Source organism: Nycticebus coucang, chromosome 17 (genome assembly GCF_027406575.1).
Source record: "Nycticebus coucang isolate mNycCou1 chromosome 17, mNycCou1.pri, whole genome shotgun sequence".
In the NCBI taxonomy this organism is placed as follows: domain Eukaryota; kingdom Metazoa; phylum Chordata; class Mammalia; order Primates; family Lorisidae; genus Nycticebus; species Nycticebus coucang.
The window spans coordinates 27,279,139-27,297,851 of record NC_069796.1 but is presented as its reverse complement, the minus strand read 5'-3'; the positions used below and the strand labels follow the sequence as shown (position 1 = coordinate 27,297,851).

At 36.6% G+C, this 18,713-nt stretch overlaps 1 protein-coding gene across 1 annotated transcript in view; it reads right to left on the bottom strand.

The window, feature by feature from the left end:
• SLC27A6 (solute carrier family 27 member 6) overlaps positions 1-18,713 on the bottom strand; it is a 51,371-nt gene that overhangs the window by 5,405 nt on the left and 27,253 nt on the right. Inside the window, exons 5-8 of the mRNA XM_053566732.1 lie at positions 18,351-18,545; positions 4,063-4,153; positions 1,130-1,325; positions 27-124 (exon numbers count right to left, since the gene is read on the bottom strand). Coding sequence (XP_053422707.1) covers positions 27-124; positions 1,130-1,325; positions 4,063-4,153; positions 18,351-18,545 — 580 coding nt within the window. The remainder of the gene's footprint in view (positions 1-26; positions 125-1,129; positions 1,326-4,062; positions 4,154-18,350; positions 18,546-18,713) is intronic.

Sequence of the window (18,713 nt, the reverse complement as noted above, 5' to 3'; positions counted from 1 at the left end):
TTCCAAAATCTGAAATATATTTATACCTGACACAGACACACCATAGACGTTCACTTCCTGTATGAAATCCAATTTTCCAATAACTTCAGCAACCTCTGTGGTTGCAACGTTCTCTCCTTTCCATCTAGATGAAAACAAATTCCAGTTAGTGCACCTGTATTTGAAGAAGCAGGTATCCAGTTTTAATTTTAATGCCTTGCGTTTTGTTCTTTTAAGCATCTAGTGAGTTACCAATACTAACTGTAAGTTTCAAAATGGAAGGTTTCTAAGGACATACTTTGTTGGCAATTCCATAAAATCAGTATGTGTTTTCCAGTTAAAATTTCTGGATATCTCATTAGTATAAATTTCTTACTATAAAATATTTTATGATGCAGATGAAAATAAAATGATGATAAGGATTCTAATTACAAAAATGCTTATTTTGTGGCATAATGAATAAGTGAAAATCATTCCCTGTCTCTGATGACAGGGATATAAAAAATTGAAAGTAAAAATATAGTTGTCTTTCTGTATGCTCATACACTTTAATTTCTAGGTATTAACCCCTTTGGCTCCTCAAATGTATATAAATATTTTATTTCAATTAACATAATTTTATATAAATTGAGATTAAAGTATAGTACAAGAAGGTAAGGATGTATGAAGTAATTTATTCAATCAAGGATTTGTTGAATGTTTGACTAGTCATTGGCTAGTAAAGAAAAATAATTTTATAAGCCTGAGATAATCTTAGAGAATTATAAAAAAACATAAGAAAGGGGAATTTTGCTATTTCAACTATTTATCATTAGGTCAAAAATTAGGTCATATTTGACTGAATTGGTTTTCTGTCTTAACCCTACCATTTAGACCTCACATCTACCTGCCAGTTTGATATCCCTACAAAGGAGAACACAGATTTGAACTCAACTGACTCATTAAAGTAATTATAAAAATTTTGCATCAACATTTAACTTGTAGTTCAATCTAGAAACAGATGGCCAATCAATTTCTAAATGAGAAAACGTTATGGAGATAAACAGATTCTGTTTGCCTGGGAAGCTAAAGAGCACGTGGTCTCTGATGTTTCTGTAGAAGCATGTTTCACAATTACAGGGCAAGCTGTGCATCCCAGGATATTTCATACCTGAAAGTATCTCCGATACGGTCCCAAAAGTAAAGGAAATCCTGATCTTGGACCATCAGGTCTCCCGTGTTAAAGTAAACATCTCCCTTCTTAAAAACATCAAAAAGCAATTTTTTTTGTGTATGCTTGTAAGGCCCGGCATAACCAAAAAAGGGACTTTTTGCATTCACTTGGGAAATGAGAAGCCCGGGTTCTCCTGTAAGACAGAAGGGTATCTGCAGTTACCTTCTTAGAATTACTGTTGCATGCACCATGCGTGTATCTAAATTCTATCTGGCTAACATGACCAATACTGGTCATCTCGCTTTCCTCTGAACGTATTTCTAGATTTGACATCACTCACACTTAGTGCCTCCTTTAAGAGATTACCACAAATACAAACTATTCAGAAAAACCAAAAGGGAATCGAATGGAAAGAAAAGATGTACTAAATGTTTCTTATTTCCTGGGTAGATAGACCAATGGCTACTTCTGTTTTGGATCACGTGGATAATAACACAAATAACATTGACATCCATATAAATAACAACCATAATAATAATTTTATTATAATAAAATGAGGATAGCAATGTTTATTAGACATTCACACGAGCCCTTTGCAATTGTCACCTTGCTTATTCTTCACTGAAGTTTTTTTAAAATTGATATTAGGATTCCTATTCTAGAAGGAAGGACCCATGGAATGAAACACAGACCTCAAATTACATCTCCATGATTTTGAGGCAAGGTTTCTGTACAACACACTCTCTGATCCAGTTAATGTGTTATTAGAAATTTAAGAAAATGGTTTATTTCTCTAGGATGCTATTTTGGAAATCTTTGATGGGAAAGAAATGAGATTCATTGACACTTATTACTTTCACTTATGTTGAGACACATTACCTGAAATAACTTTCAGATCAAACTTATTCAAATTAACCAAGATTTCCCCCAGCAATTTGCAAGGTGAAAGCTACTCCTAAGACAAGGTGACAAGAGAGGGAAGGCAACGGTCATTGTCCAGAGGTCTTTAAGGCCGTAATCTATCTGCTTTGCCTGCTATAAAGAGATGGGATATCCATGTGGCTAGTTAGATGGAGTTGGATCCCAGGAAGATTCAAAGCAATTTGTACTTTTAGTATTCTCTATTCAATTATTTTCCCACTCCTTCTGATCATTCAGGCTTCCATGGGCACACAAGCTGTTGACCAAAACAAGCGTGCTATGCTCCCGCAGAGGCCATAGCATCCTCATCCTCACGGTCGTAATCGCCAACACTGTCCTGTCAGCAGCAGCCCAATCACCAGTGTTAAACCTACTGAGCGCTGTCTGGGTACTACTCACTAGTCTGCGAGCTTTACACATGTATTCCATCTAATCTTCATCAAAAACGTGCAAGACTGGCTCTGATCAATCTTCATAGTACAGGTGAAGAAATTGAGGCACAAATAAAAAAGAAGTAATTTGCCCAATGTCCAACAGCTGGCAAATGTAAGCATTGTAGTTTTTGTTTTTTAACCAAGTCCATTTGATGCCAAAGGCTCATCTCTATCATATATCCTGCTAGTCTGGGTCCCCTTTGTTTCAGGATTTTTAAGACTCTAACATCATTCTCAAAATTTATGTTCTTTGTTTTTCTTCTTCATGACACAAGTGACAATTTCTTCTCTGATTAATTATTGCAAATCTTTAAATAGGTCATAGTGTATTCATATGCTTTCCGTCTAGAAATAATTTACACTGTAAAGACACAATACCTTCGTAGAAAAAAAAAAAGAATACTGAGTAGCTCATAATGAGAATTCCAAAACAGTAAAGCAGACATTTGGGGTCAACTGGCTCTGTAAGAAATTCCGAGTTTGCATAAGCACAGTTCTGAGATTCAAGTTCCAATATCAGACATTATTGTAACTGTAATAAATAAAACACTAGACAAGTGTGTTTGAGTTGTTTGCAGTCTTCAGAAATTGCTTTTTTCTTGGACAGTATTTATAGAATTGAATAAGAGAAACATACTTGCTAAATGCCCAGAGGCTTAAAATACAGAGATTTTGATTTTGGATAGATAAAGCTTATAATTTTTTTTCAATCATTCAGCTACCAGAAAAAAAAAAAAAAAAGAAAAAACGAGTTTGCAACCTTTATCTTCACATTTGAAGTAAATATGTAGGATGTTTACATACATTTCATTTAATTGTGAACAATTACCTCACCAAATGAATACTGTCACCTCTTATTTACATATAAAGAAATGGGACTCAGCTTGACTAACCTGCCCAAAGTTGGTCAAGTGTCAGAGCCTAGTTTAAATTCAAGTTAGCCAGACTTTCTAATTTATCTAGAATGATAAATTCATTCATTAAATTTTATGTTATAGTTTGGTGATACAGGACATAAGACATATGCCACTGTTAGGAACTGGAAGTGACAGATTAAGAAAAATATGAGCTAAATAGTGATTAAAAAGTTACCATCTCAGTGACCCATTTGGTGCCCTTCAGATTTAACAATTAAACCATTCTGCTTGCATTAAAATTCAAAAAAGGCAAATTACATAGTACACCTAGTCATTTTTCCTTTTTCGGTTCCGTATGACAGTCAGCCCTCTGTATCCATGGTTCTGCATCCATGGATTCAACCAACCTTTGGATCCAAAATATTCAGGAAAAATAAAAAATAATGATATAATAACAAAAAAATACAAATTTAAAAATACAGTATAAAAACTATTTACATTAATTAGATATTATAAATAACCTGTTTTAAGTATGTGGGAGGATGTGTATAGATTAGATGTAAATTCTATGCCATTTTATAAAAGAAACTTGATCGTCTGTGGATTTTGATATCCACTGAGGGTCCTGGGATCAGGCATCCTGAGGATACGGAGGGACAACTCTCTACAGAATTTCAAAAACTTCGTTGGAGGAGACATCTTTAAATACAAGTCTTACCTTTTTTCACACAACTGCACCAATTCTGTTCATTTCTCATGGGTTCATCTTTCTGAAAATCATACTTTATCAATTCAAATTTGAAAAAAAGCTGAAAAAAACAAAGTAAAGCATTTAGCTATTTTGCACAAATAGATTTTATAGTAGTAGATTTTATGCTCAGTTGAAATAAATAATTAAAATATGGATTTACCAAGACCAAAAACTGATGTTGATGAAAAATTAAACAAATATTTGAAAATCAAAACTGAAAGTCTGAGTGAACAGCATTCATTTACTGGCACTTCATTTCATTTCTATTATGTTGCACTTTACCTTAGCAAAACATTACTGATTTCAATCAAGAATGCCTGAGTTCGAAGACAGAAACAATCCAGGTGGTTCAGTTACTTGTTCTACTAACTACAGGTAAGAGGACCATTTTTGCAGTCACCCTTGAAATAGAAAGTTTTAATAGAAGCTCATTTTTTCTATAAGAAAAGTGAGATTTTACTGACCAAAGAGTTAAATTAGAAAATAGTAAAGTAACATGAAGGCAATAAAATAAAGTGAAAAAAATAATAAGAAAGAACAAATAGGAAAGGGAAGTTAAAAAGAGAGAGAGAAAAAAATGAACAAATCCAGAACAAGTAAGTGAGTGGAAAAAGATGGAAATGAGTGAGATAAATATAATAGTATTATTATTATCAAAAATTAAATATAAACGTTTAAGGTTTTTAATGTTAGTAAAATAGGCATGAAAGTAAAATCACAATTCATTATTTGAATTAAACTATAAATGAGAGCAACTAATACTTATTGAACACTTACTGTACATGCCAGACACTGGGCTAAGAGCTGAAGAGCTATATTTAATTTAATCACCAAAAAACTCCGCAAGGTAGAAATTAGTATTTTCCTATTTTAATATTAGTGCCAATGAAGGAGGCAGCAAAGCAAATGCATTGTTTTTCTAGACCTAAGAAAATATTTATAAAATGCAAGCTTACGTTGTGTTGGTCTGTCTTTGTGTATAATTGGGATAACAGAGTATTGGCCACTTGCCTGTTGGCTTGTAGAAAGAAAGATTGCAGAAGTTCAGGAACTGCCCCTGTTATCTTGGCCAAATAAGAACAGATCCCTGTTCGTTACCCATTCTTTTCTCTCCTGTTTCAACATGCTTTATTTTATAGGAAATTTGCTCAGCAACTTGTGATATCAGCTTTCCTGTTTTTTCATGTGCATGGGGGAGATTCGTTCCACACTAAATTACTGTTCAGTATGTATGTCTATTATCAGAGATAGGGGACTTGATGGTCAAAAATTGAACACTTTTATAATTAAAATGAAAATAATTGATCACAGCATCTTCTAGAAGTAGTCTGGATCAGAGCATTAGTACTCAGCTGGAAGTATCTGTATTCTTCTTCCTGCTTTCATGGGTTCCCTATGAGATTACAGAAAGGCTGCACTATAGTAACACAAATAAAAAAATAGATTTCATGCCTTAAAAATCCCTAAAGGTTCACGTGAATGTGTGTGTGCACCTGCCCAATGCACAACTACAGGGGGTTGCATCATAACAGTTCAGGTAAACAGCTACCCCAGAGCTGTGTGATCCCCACCTATGTGGCTGAACACATTGGCCTTGGAAGTTTCTGTACGTACAAACCTTTATGCCCCTATGCAGGAATCTATTAAATTTATGAGTTGGAAAAGAATCATAAAATTTATTTACTCAATTAATACATAAGGAGACGTTGAACCCAGAGGAAAGTAACTTGTCAAAGTCACAAAGTTCCAGCAGAGATAGGCTTAGAACTGAAATATCAGTCCCTTTGTAGTAAATAATTCAACCTTGCCATAAACAGGTCTTCTGGGAAGTAATCTATAAGCCTTTAAACTGTTATTTTGTATAGAAGCGTTTCTTGTTTATCTTAGGGCCTTGGACTAAGCAGATAGTAACAACTTAATTTTAGAAAGTGTCTCTGAGCCTCAGCAACAATGTTATGCAGAGTCAGGGCTTTGGATCACCCAGCTTGACTTCCTGAAGGGCGGGAATGGAGGTCCGCCTTGTGGGCACTCAAGCAGATTTACATGTTCAAGTCCCAAAATAGATTATGGACACTGAGGCTCAGGTGAGCTTCCCTAGTTGGCAGATACTCCATGCATTTTTGTCACACATCAATTCTAGGAGAGTGAAAGTTCTAGTTCTGACTCCCCAGGAAAGGATAACTGGAAGCTTTGCCCTTAATTCCCTCCTGAATTCTGCCTGTGTGTGTCACCCAGGGCTGATTTTAATCTGTGTTTTTCAGCTGTGAAAAGTTGTGATCATAAATATAAAGGCTGCCAGTGAGTCTCGTGAGTTCTTCTAGCATAGTGCCAAACCCAAGGGTGAGCTTCATGACTCCCCATATTGCACCTGATGTCAGAAGGGAGGGTATTCTTGTGAGACTATTCCCTTACTTCATAGTTGGCTAACTTTTCTTGCCCCTAAGAGATGTCTACTTTTAAGATAATAAAACATTTTTATGAAAATGTTTAAGAAAATGAGCCTTTTCTTTAATGTTATATTTTACCTTTATCTTGTATCTATGGATTTACCACTATGAATATTGAAAGAATGAGCAACTCATACTTCTTTCTCTCCCCCTTCCTAACTCCCACTTCTCTTAGTGTTATAGTTATTTTCATATGGTTGGGATTTATATTTCCATTCCTATCTAAATATGACTCAGAGCTGTTCCATCTTCTAGATGTAAATAGTTTCAGTGTTCACCAGCATTCCCAATGAGCGTGCGGTGGCATCATCCTAGCTCACTGCAACCTCCGACTCCTGAGCTCAAGCATTCCTCCTGCCCTGCCTTCAAGAGTGCGAGGATTATAGCTGTGAGCCTCTGTGCCTGGACCACCGTCAACCTTTTACCTGAGGCGATTCCTTCATCTCTAACTTCTGTTTTATTTTCAAGTTGACCAGAATTTTTCAGTGAATTTTATAAATGTTATTATATTCCTGTAAATATGTGGGTATCAAATTCTCTGATTTATTGAGATTTTGATAAAAACCTCTTTGATGCCTTTATACCTGAGAAGCAATTTAGGCAGAACTAAAAGTATTAAGCGAAAACATTTATTTGATTTTTTTCTGGCCTTGAGCATTTTGTTTTTATTTTGAGAAATGCCGGCAGCGTTTACCATCTTCATCCATGTCACGTTTTGTACAGACTTTGCTTTTTCTGCCTCCGCATCTCCCCTCCAATTCTTTAATTTTTGTTCACTAATTTCCCTGGGATGTATTTTTCTAATGATCATTTTGTACCATATATATTTTTTTTCCCCAGGAACACAGTGTACTCTCTTGTTAAAAGTTCAAGTCTAAGGAGGTTTTCTTCTAGGAGAGTTGAAACAATTTTTGTTTTGGTCTGTTCTCTTCTGCAGGAACACAGATTAAGCCCATGTCAGATTACCATCTATGTTTTCAACATCCTTTTTCCTAATTTTTAATTATCACTTTCTTTTGCTTTGTTTTGTTTTATGTGACTCCTTAATCCTCTGAGCCTTGCTCCCTGACAGTGCCTACAGCCTTGCTAATTATTAAGTCCTTAAATGTGGTGCTCATCTCTGTAATAGGTTCATAAGTTCTTCTCTTTTTCCTTTCATCTGAGCATGTTTCCTTTTCAATTCCTTTTGTTGATTTATGTTTTCCTTGATCTTTCCTTTCCTTCAAGCTTTTATTTTTAAAGAGAATAATATTGCAATTTGTTGAGCCTACAGGAACTTGTTTTTCTCTTTTTATTTATTTATTTATTTTTTGAGACAAAGCCTCACTGTCCCTCAGCGTAGAGTACCATGAATTCATCACAGCTCATGGAAACCTCAAACTCTTGAGTTCAAGCAATCTTCCTGCCTCAGCCTCCCAAGTAGCTGGGACTACAGTGGTTCACCATGATGCCCAGTTAGTTTTTCTATTTTTAGTAGAGACGGGGGTCTTGCTCTTTCTCAGGCTGGACTTGAACTCCTGAACGCAAGCAATCTGTTGACCTCCCAGAGTGCTGGTATTATAGGCGTGGGCCAGGAACTTGTTTTTCTAAACATTTTATGGATATTTTGGAGGACTTATTATTTTGATGTGCATTCAATTTTTTTCCAGCTGCCTTTTATTTAGATTCATTTATTACTTTTTTCAAGCTTTATTTTACCTAAGGATTTCATATTTGTCCCTTCATAATTATTTTCCCCAGGTGAAAGTACTATAGGAAAAGAGAAAGGAGTTAATAATTTTACTTGGGTTTGTCTCTGAAAGTGTCACCAAGAGTTTTATATTGTTTGCCTTGAGGGACATGCATATATGGGACACTATCTTTTCAGTTTTATGCATTTACGCAGTAAACATGACATACAGGGAGGACACTCCAGTTATAGGAACTCTATGTTGCTGCCTTATTTTTCTCCTTCACTTGTAACATTCTTTGGAGGCTGATCTCCCTGTCAGATTGTAAGGCATGAGCCTCCATTAGGCTCACATTTCTGAGAGACACACTTAATCAAATCTCCCCCCATTTAGTTCTATGTAGTATAAAACAACTAGTGGAGAAAATTTTTCTGATTACCTGCTTTCTAACAAAACAGCATGTAAATAAAAATGATAAAAGACAGACTAGAAAACATATGTTGGTTATTAGGTATGATTTTTTTCATTTACAAACTTAAAAGGGAAACTGAATTGAAAACCAAGTTTTCCTAACAAATTGGAGACAGTCATGACTTTTTACATTATGACATTGTTATAGTCTGATAGGAAATTTAAAACCTTAGAAAAATTATAATGAAGGCATGTCAGCAATACAAAATGCAAACCATCTTCACTTGCTCTTGTTAGATGGTTACTTTGAAAAGATTCAGCTTCACAAAAGGGGCTTAATAGGAACACCAGATTTGTAATGGAATCATTATAATGAAATTGAGAAAATTAACTGCAAAGAATGAGCAACTCAGTACTATCAGTTCCTATTTCCCCAAAACACTTATGTCTAGAATACATGTGCATTTTTGACATGTCAACTAGACCTTCAAAATCTTAAAAGCATGCATTATAAAAACCAGTTTGCACCTTCTTTGGGAGAGAACATTAGTGTGACTTACACCAGCCTTGACTAAAAAGGTGAACCACTGCAGCATGAAAAACAGATGTATGTCAGTTACTTCTAGATACTGAAAAAAGTCACCACAGACTAGAAAACCAAATACTCGTCGTTTGTTGCTTTCAGGCGTTCTTTGATACAGGGAAGTTTATTGTACATAAATATTAATGCATAAAACTAAAGAAACTAGAGATGCAAGTGATAAAATGCACCAAAGTTTACATGATGGAATTCTTAAAGCTCTTTTCAAAAGCAAATTTGAAAGTAGCTTGAGCGCAGTGCTCTGGAAACATGAACAGCGATGTCATAGCACAGTGGCAGTCCCAGGGCACAGGCAAGGCTACTGAGAAAACACACCTGAGATTAACAGCCAAAGACGAGCCTCATGCATGCCTGTGACTGGCACCATCGGTCAACTTCTGTTCCTGCATTGTCATGTCAAGTGTGGGAATCAAAAGTGGGCTGGGAAGTTTTCTCTCTTTTTTTATTCTCTTGAAAGAGTTTGTAAGATTGGAATTTGCACTTTCACTATTCAGGACACTTAGCAGGGAAGCTGGCTAGGACTATGGGAAGATTTTGGGACATAAGTTTATTTCATTTAGTGGGATAATTCTTGAGTTTAGTACTGGTAAGTTGTATTTTTTCAGAAATTTGTCCTATTCTAATAATTTCAACTTTATTGCTATGAACTCATTTGACTAAATAGAAACAACTAAATAAAATTCAAATAAAACCTTCTTTTATTGTCTTAATGTCTAGAGCAATGTCCCCTTTTCCATTCCTGATGTTATTTTTTCTATCAATCAGAATTCATTTCTTTATTTTTAAAAATATTATATTTATATTTCTTTTGACATTTCTCACTAAATGTTTCTTTTCTATTTCATTAATGTCTGCTCTTTATTCCTTTTATTTTCAGTTTATTTTAGTTTAAAAAAATTAAGTTACAGATATGGATATTTAAGTCCATCTAATAAATTTTTACCTGCTCTTAGCTGATTCCTCAAGTTGTAAGATGTGACATTTTTATTTATTTATTTATTTTTTTATTGTTGGGGATTCATTGAGGGTACAATAAGCCAGTTACACTGATTACAGTTGTTAGGTAAAGTCCCTCTTGCAATCATGTCTTGCCCCCATAAAGTGTGACACACACTAAGGCCCCACCCCCTCCCTCCATCCCTCTTTCTGCTTCCCCCCCCATAACCTTAATTGTCATTAATTGTCCTCATATCAAGATTGAGTACATAGGATTCATGCTTCTCCATTCTTGTGATGCTTTACTAAGAATAATGTCTTCAACTTCCATCCAGGTTAATACGAAGGATGTAAAGTCTCCATTTTCTTTAATGGCTGAATAGTATTCCATGGTATACATATACCACAGCTTGTTAATCCATTCCTGGGTTGGTGGGCATTTAGGCTCTTTCCACATTTTGGCGATTGTAAATTGAGCTGCAATAAACAGTCTAGTACAAGTGTCCTTATGATAAAAGGATTTTTTTCCTTCTGGGTAGATGCCCAATAATGGGATTGCAGGATCGAATGGGAGGTCTAGCTTGAGTGCTTTGAGGTTTCTCCATACTTCCTTCCAGAAGGGTTGTACTAGTTTGCAGTCCCACCAGCAGTGTAAAAGTGTTCCCTTCTCTCCACATCCACGCCAGCATCTGCAGTTTTGAGATTTTGTGACGTGGGCCATTCTCACTGGGGTTAGATGATATCTCAGGGATGTTTTGATTTGCATTTCTCTAATATATAGACATGATGAACATTTTTTCATGTGTTTGTTAGCCATTCGTCTGTCGTCTTTAGAGAAAGTTCTATTCATGTCTCTTGCCCATTGATATAAGGGATTGTTGGCTTTTTTCATGTGGATTAATTTGAGTTCTCTATAGATCCTAGTTATCAAGCTTTTGTCTGATTGAAAATATGCAAATATCCTTTCACATTGTGTGGGTTGTCTCTTTGCTTTGGTTATTGTCTCCTTAGCTGTACAGAAGCTTTTCAGTTTAATGAAGTCCCATTTGTTTATTTTTGTTGTTGTTGCAATTGCCATGGCAGTCTTCTTCATGAAGTCTTCCCCCAGGCCAATATCTTCCAGTGTTTTTCCTATGCTTTCTTTGAGGATTTTTATTGTTTCATGCCTTAAATTTAAGTCCTTTATCCATCTTGAGTCAATTTTTGTAAGTGGGGAAAGGTGTGGGTCCAGTTTCAGTCTTTTACATGTAGACATCCAGTTCTCCCAACACCATTTATTGAATAGGGAGTCTTTCCCCCAAGGTAAGTTCCTGTTTGGTTTATCGAATATTAGGTGGTTGTAAGATGTTAGTTTCATTTCTTGGTGTTCAATTCGATTCCAAGTGTCTATGTCTCTGTTTTTGTGCCAGTACCATGCTGTCTTGAGCACTATGGCTTTGTAGTACAGACTAAAATCTGGAATGCTGATGCCCCCAGCTTTATTTTTGTTACAGAGAACTGCCTTAGCTATACGGGTTTTTTTCTGGTTCCATACAAAACGCAGAATCATTTTTTCCAAATCTTGAAAGTACGATGTAGGTACTTTGATAGAATGGCAATGAATAGGTAGATTGCTTAGGGAAGTATAGACATTTTAACAATGTTGATTCTTCCCATCCATGAGCATGGTATGTTCTTCCATTTGTTAATATCCTCTGCTATTTCCTTTCTGAGGAGTTCATAGTTTTCTTTATAGAGGTCCTTCACCTCCTTCGTTAGGTATATTCCTAGGTATTTCATTTTCTTTGAAACTATGGTGAAGGGAGTTGTGTCCTTAATTAGCTTCTCATCTTGACTGTTATTGGTATATACAAAGGCTACTGACTTGTGGACATTGATTTCATATCCTGAAACATTACTGTATTTTTTGATGACTTCTAGGAGTCTTGTGGTTGAGTCTTTGGGGTTCTCTAAGTATAAGATCATGTCTGGGCGGCGCCTGTGGCTCAGTGAGTAGGGCGCCGGCCCCATATGCTGAGGGTGGCAGGTTCAAACCCAGTCCCGGCCAAACTGCAACAAAAAAATAGCCGGGTGCTGTAGTGGGCACCTGTAGTCCCAGCTACTCGGGAGGCTGAGGCAAGAGAATCGCTTAAGCCCAGGAGCTGGAGGTTGCTGTGAGCTGTATGATGCCACGGCACTCTACCGAGGGCCATAAAGTGAGACTCTGTCTCTACAAAAAAAAAAAAAAAAAAAAAAGATCATGTCGTCAGCAAAGAGGGAGAGTTTGACCTCCTCTGCTCCCATTTGGATTCCCTTTATTTCCTTGTCTTGCCTAATTGTATTGGCTAGAACTTCCAGCACTATGTTGAATAGTAAAGGTGACAGAGGACAACCTTGTCTGGTTCCAGTTCTAAGGGGAAAAGCTTTCAGTTTTACTCCATTCAGCAAAATATTGGCTGTGGGTTTGTCATAGATAGCGTCAATCAGTTTTAGAAATGTGCCAGCTATGCCTATACTCTTCAGTGTTCTAATTAGAAAAGGATGCTGGATTTTATCAAATGCTTTTTCTGCATCTATTGAGAGCATCATGTGATCTTTATTTTTGCCTCTGTTAATATGGTGGATAACGTTTATGGACTTCCGTATGTTAAACCAGCCTTGCATCCCTGGGATGAAGCCTACTTGATCATGATGAATGACTTTTTTGATGATAAGCTGAAATCTATTGGCTAGGATTTTGTTGAGAATTTTTGCATCTATATTCATGAGTGAGATTGGTCTGAAATTCTCCTTTTTGTTTGGGTCTTTTCCTGGTTTTGGTATCAGGGTGATGTTTGCTTCATAGAATGTGTTGGGGAAGATTCCTTCTTCCTCAGTTTTTTGGAATAATTTCTGCAGTACAGGAATAAGCTCTTCCTTGAAGGTTTGATAGAATTCTGGAGTGAAGCCATCTGGACCAGGGCATTTTTAGTTGGAAGCTTTTCTATTGTTTCTATGATCTCAGTGCTTGAAATTGGTCTGTTCAGGAGCTCTATTTCTTCCTGGCTAAGTCTAGGGAGAGGGTGTGATTCCAAATATTGATCCATTTCCATCACATTGTCAAATTTCTGGGCATAGAGTTTCTGGTAGTATTCAGAGATGATCTCTTGTATCTCTGTGGGATCAGTTGTTATTTCCCCTTTATCGTTTCTGATTGAGGTTACTAGAGATTTTACTTTTCTATTTCTAGTTAGTCTGGCCAATGGTTTATCTATTTTATTTATTTTTTCAAAAAACCAACTCCTTGTTTCATTAATTTTCTGAATGATTCATTTGTTTTCAATTTCATTGATCTCTGATTTGATTTTGGAGATTTCTTTTCTTCTACTGAGTTTAGGCTTAGATTGTTCTTCTTTTTCCAATTCCATAAGATCTCTTGTGAGATTGTTGACGTGCTCTCTTTCTGTTTTTCGAATGTAGGCATCTAAAGCGATGAATTTTCCTCTCAAAACTGCTTTTGCAGTATCCCACAGGTTTTGGTAGCTTGTGTCTTCATTGTTGTTATGCTCAAGGAAGTTAATGATTTCCTGTTTTATTTCTTCCTGCACCCATCTGTTATTCAACAGAAGATTGTTTAATTTCCATGCCTTTGGGTGGGGTCGACCATTTTTGTTAGAGTTGAGTTCCACCTTTAGTGCCTTATGGTCTGAGAAGATACAAGGTAAAATTTCAATTCTTTTAATTCTGTTGATATTTGTTTTGTGTCCCAGGATATGATCAATTTTGGAGAATGTTCCATGGGGTGATGAGAAGAATGTATGTTCTTTTTCTTTGGGGTGGAGTGTTCTATATGCGTCTAACAAGCATAGTTGTTCTAGGGTCTCATTTAAATCTCTTATATCTTTGTTTAATATCTGTTTAGAGGATCTGTCCAGCTCTGTAAGAGGTGTGTTAAAGTCCCCTGTTATGATGGTATTATCAGATATCATATTGCTCAGACTGAGTAAGGTCTGCTTCAAGAATATGGGAGCATTTAAATTAGGTGCATAAATATTTAGAATTGAAATGTCTTCTTGTTGTAGTTTTCCCTTGACCAATATAAAGTGACCATCTTTGTCTTTTTTGACTTTAGTTGCTTTAAATCCACATGTATCTGAAAAGAAGATTGCAACTCCTCTTTTCTTCTGAATTCCATTTGCCTGAAAAATTGTCTTCCAACCCTTGACTCGGAGCTTTAATTTGTCTTTTGAAGCCAGGTGTGTTTCTTGCAGACAGCAAATGGATGGCTTGTGTTTTTTAATCCAGTCAGCCAATCTATGTCTCTTCAGTGGGGAATTCAAGCCATTAACATTTATGCAGATAATTGATAAGTGTGGTAGTATTCTATTCGTCTTATTTGGTGAGAGTCCATTGCTTAGTTTTATCTTTTGCATCAGTGTGGAGGTTAGGTTCTGTCCTTTGATTTCTGAGTTCTTACTTTGCTGCTGATCCATTGTGGTGGTCAGTGTGCAGAACAGGTTGAAGTATTTCCTGTAGAGCCGGTCTTGTTGTGGCGAATTTCCTCAATGTTTGTATATCCGTAAATGATTTGATTTCTCCATCAATTTTGAAGCTTAGCTTAGCAGGGTACAGAATTCTGGGCTGAAAATTGTTCTGTTTAAGTAGATTAAAGGTAGATGACCATTGTCTTCTTGCTTGGAAAGTTTCATTAGAGAAGTCTGCGGTCACTCTGATGGATTTTCCCCCTATAGGTCAACTGGCGCTTACTCCTGGCAGCTTGCAGAATCTTTTCTTTTGCCTTGACTTTGGACAGGTTCATCACAATGTGTCTTGGAGAAGCTCGGTTAGAGTTGAGGCGACCTGGGGTCCGATATCCCTCTGAAAGCAGTGTGTCAGAATCTGTGGTGATGTTTGGGAAATTTTCTTTTATAATATTCTCTAGTATGGCTTCCATTCCTCTGGGGCATTCTTCTTCCCCTTCTGGAATTCCTATAACTCGTATGTTGGAACGCTTCATAAAGTCCCATAATTCTGACAGTGAATGTTCTGCTTTCTCTCTCTTCTTTTCTGCCTCTTTTACTATCTGAGTTATCTCAAAAACTTTGTATTCTACCTCTGAAATTCTTTCTTCTGCATGGTCTAACCTGTTGCTGATACTTTCCATTGCATCTTTAAGTTCCCTGATTGACTGTTTCATTTCCTTCAGCTCTGCTATATCCTTTTTATATTCTTCATATCGTTCATCTCTGATTTGATTCTGTTTTTGGATTTCCTTTTGGTTATTTTCCACTTTATTAGCAGTTTCCTTCATTGTTTCCATCATTTCTTTCATTGTTTTCAACATGTGTATTCTAAATTCCCTTTCTGTCATTCCTAACATTTCTGTATAGGTGGAATCCTCTGCAGTAGCTACCTCATGGTCCCTTGGCGGGTTTGTTCTGGACTGGTTCTTCATGTTACCTGGAGTTTTCTGCTGATTCTGCCTCATGAGTGATTTCTTTTATCTGTTTCCTTGCCCTAATTTTCCTTTCACTTCCTCTTGCTCTTTAAGTTCTCGTGCCTGTGGACTAAGGGTTACAGGACCAGAAGGGTGAGAAGGTTGAGGAGCAAAAAAGGGATGAAAGAAAGGAGGACCGAGTGATAAGGAAAAAAAGAAAGATAGAGAAAGGAGAGGGGGTGGGTATAAGGAATATTGACAAAAAGAAGAGAGGTACAGAAAGAGGGAGACAGGGCAATATAGGTGTACAGTAGGGTACTTTGACACAACCTTAAAAAACCCCACCTTCTGGGGGTGCCAGTTGGGTGGTTCCCCTGAGGTCAGCAGCTCTTTGCTAACCTGATCAGACACAGTACCCCACCTCCACCAAGTAGAGAGGAAAGACAAAAATGCTATAAATCAAACCAAAACAAGCAAACAGAAAACTTTACGGGGATAAAATTGGGTGAAAAACCAAATGATAGGGGTAGAAACACTAGCAAAAATGAAGTTCTAGTTATTAAAAAAGGCAGCAATGGGAAATTATAATTAAACTAGAAAAATTGAGAAAGAAGAAGGGATCTGTATGGAAAAGATTGAAGTTAAAAAACAAAAGATCAACAACGTCAAAATAAACAAACAAAAAAAAACCAAACAAACAAAAAAAAAGAAAAAAATACACAACAAAAAACAAAGCAGTTTGTATATGTTATTGAATATTGTCTGGGCAACACGTGGTCTTCTGGGGTATGAGATGTTAGTCACAGTTCTGATACGACTGGAGGCTGCTGATTTCTCAAACCCCAGCAGGTAGACACCCTAAATCTCTCTTCAGCCCACTTAAAAGGCACTTTGAACTTGTAAACTTGCTGAGCAGAAGCTTTCCCAGCTTTCTCGCTGGAATCACTGCTGAAGTGGCTATCCACTTACCCAGTGTGCCAAAACCGGTCTCACTCTGTCCCTGAGGGTTAGGGCTGCAAGGCGGCTCAGACCCCACCCTTAGGCTACTTGGTTGCTGGGTTACAAGCTCCCACCCGTTTCTAGCTCTGCGACCCTGAGGGCGGAGCTTGCCCGGGCAGATCACTGGCAATGGTTCCGTGTGACCCACCGCCAAACACTATTAGCTCCGTCTGGCTCAGTGGGTCAGACTGGGGCCCTAGACAATGGCCAAAGTTCTCCGCACTCCCGCTCAGGCCTTCCCCAGGGCAGTTCAACTCAGTGCCAAGTCCAAGGACATCAAAACAGTTCACAGGTAAGGCCTTTCTGGTTTGCAGTCTCGCTGCTACTGAACTTACAGTTGTGGGCGGGTTTAGACGGATTGAACACACGCAACCACTTGCCGGTTTTCCACTGTTTTAGTACTCCTCTTGGGGTCCAGAAGTCTCTCGCTGACTCCCTGTATCCTCATAGGAGTGATGCTAGGCAGTTCCCACCAGCCAGAGATGCCTGGAGTCCTATCTCCCCAGACTCACGGTGCCCAGATGCAAGGAAGCTGTTACTCGGCTGCCATCTTGCTCCGCCTCCAGATGTGACATTTTTATTATGGGTCGGCTCATAATATCTTCTAATTTAGTATTATTTTTTCTCCAACACATGGCAATTTAGAAATGCTTTATTTCCAAATACATAGCAGATTATCCAATTGTCTTTTAAAAAATTTAGTTCTGTATCAATTAAATTGTTGTCAAAGAACATAATTTATGTACAGAGTGGCCATAAAGATCATGGGCAATTTAAAATAGTAACTATTGCCCATGAACTGTGTGGCTACCCTGTATATTCAATCCTTTGAAATTTGTTGGAATTCCCTAAGTGGCCCAGTAATTTCTGTACAATGTTTTATAAGTTTTTGAAAGGATGGATATTCCGAAGTTGTTAGATGCAGAGGTCTTTATATGTGGATTACTAGTTTACTATTCAAATACTCTGCATTATCAAAGATTTATTTACTGTTGTGGTTATATCAATTTTCCTTTATAAATTTTGTGACTTTTTGTGTTCACCTTTATTTTTTAAAATATGCTATTGTTGAGAATACATTCTAGTTTAACAGCTTTTTCTCCAAGCCAGTTGGAGGTATTTGTCCATGGTCTTTTGTCTTCTATGGTTGTATTGAGTAATCAGCTACCAGTTTTTTACCCCTGAAATGGTGGTTTCTTGGGCAGATTTTAGGATGTTAGTGTTATCTTGATATTGTTTAAAGATATATTTATATATAAAATATATATATTATATATTAAAAACCTATACAGAACATTTGAGTGCTATGAATGATAAAAGTAAATAGAAATAATGAAATTTCAAATTTTCAAGGAAGTTGAAAAGAGTGAAATTAATACATACCAGAACTTACATGTGCTATTAATACATTATATTAATAATGAAAACTGAACAAAAAACTGTTCAGTTGAAAAGAGTGAAATTAATACATACCAGAACTTACATGTGCTATTAATACATTATATTAATAATTAAAAACTGAACAAAAAACTAGGCATCTTTATCCCCATAATATAGAGGGAGATGACTGAGTTATTCCAGTCATTTCTGAACAAAAAACTAGGCATCTTTATCCCCATAATATAGAGGGAGATGACTGAGTTTTTCATAACCCATAGCACTAGTGCTCACCTAGAGCTGCTATGTTATTTATAGAAGTTCTCTACTTTAAAGAAAAGGTGATAATGTTTATCATAATTTATAAGCCCAAAGAAGACCTCAAAGTATTTCTTTCGTAAAGAAAATACTGTACTTACTCTGTAAAAGAAATTTGTTCTCCCAACTGCTCCAATTTTCCCAGTGTGGTTCATGAAACAAATGTTTCCTTCAGTAGCTCCATAAAGTTCGCACAACTTAATATTTCCAAATCTGTCTAAAAACTGTCTCCATACATCACTCCGTATACCATTTCCAATCGCCAGACGCACCTGATGGTCCTTCTCTCCTTCCCTCTGTTTGAAGAAAAGCTTTTACTTGTAATGAATTTCAGTTCCCAATTCTTTTCTTCATCATTATTAAAATGGCAAATATCCTAGAAGTCAGCCGCGTGCAATAATAGTAGGGAAGAAAAAATATATCATGTAGGTCTGTTGCAGAACTGTGTACAACAGCTAGCAAAA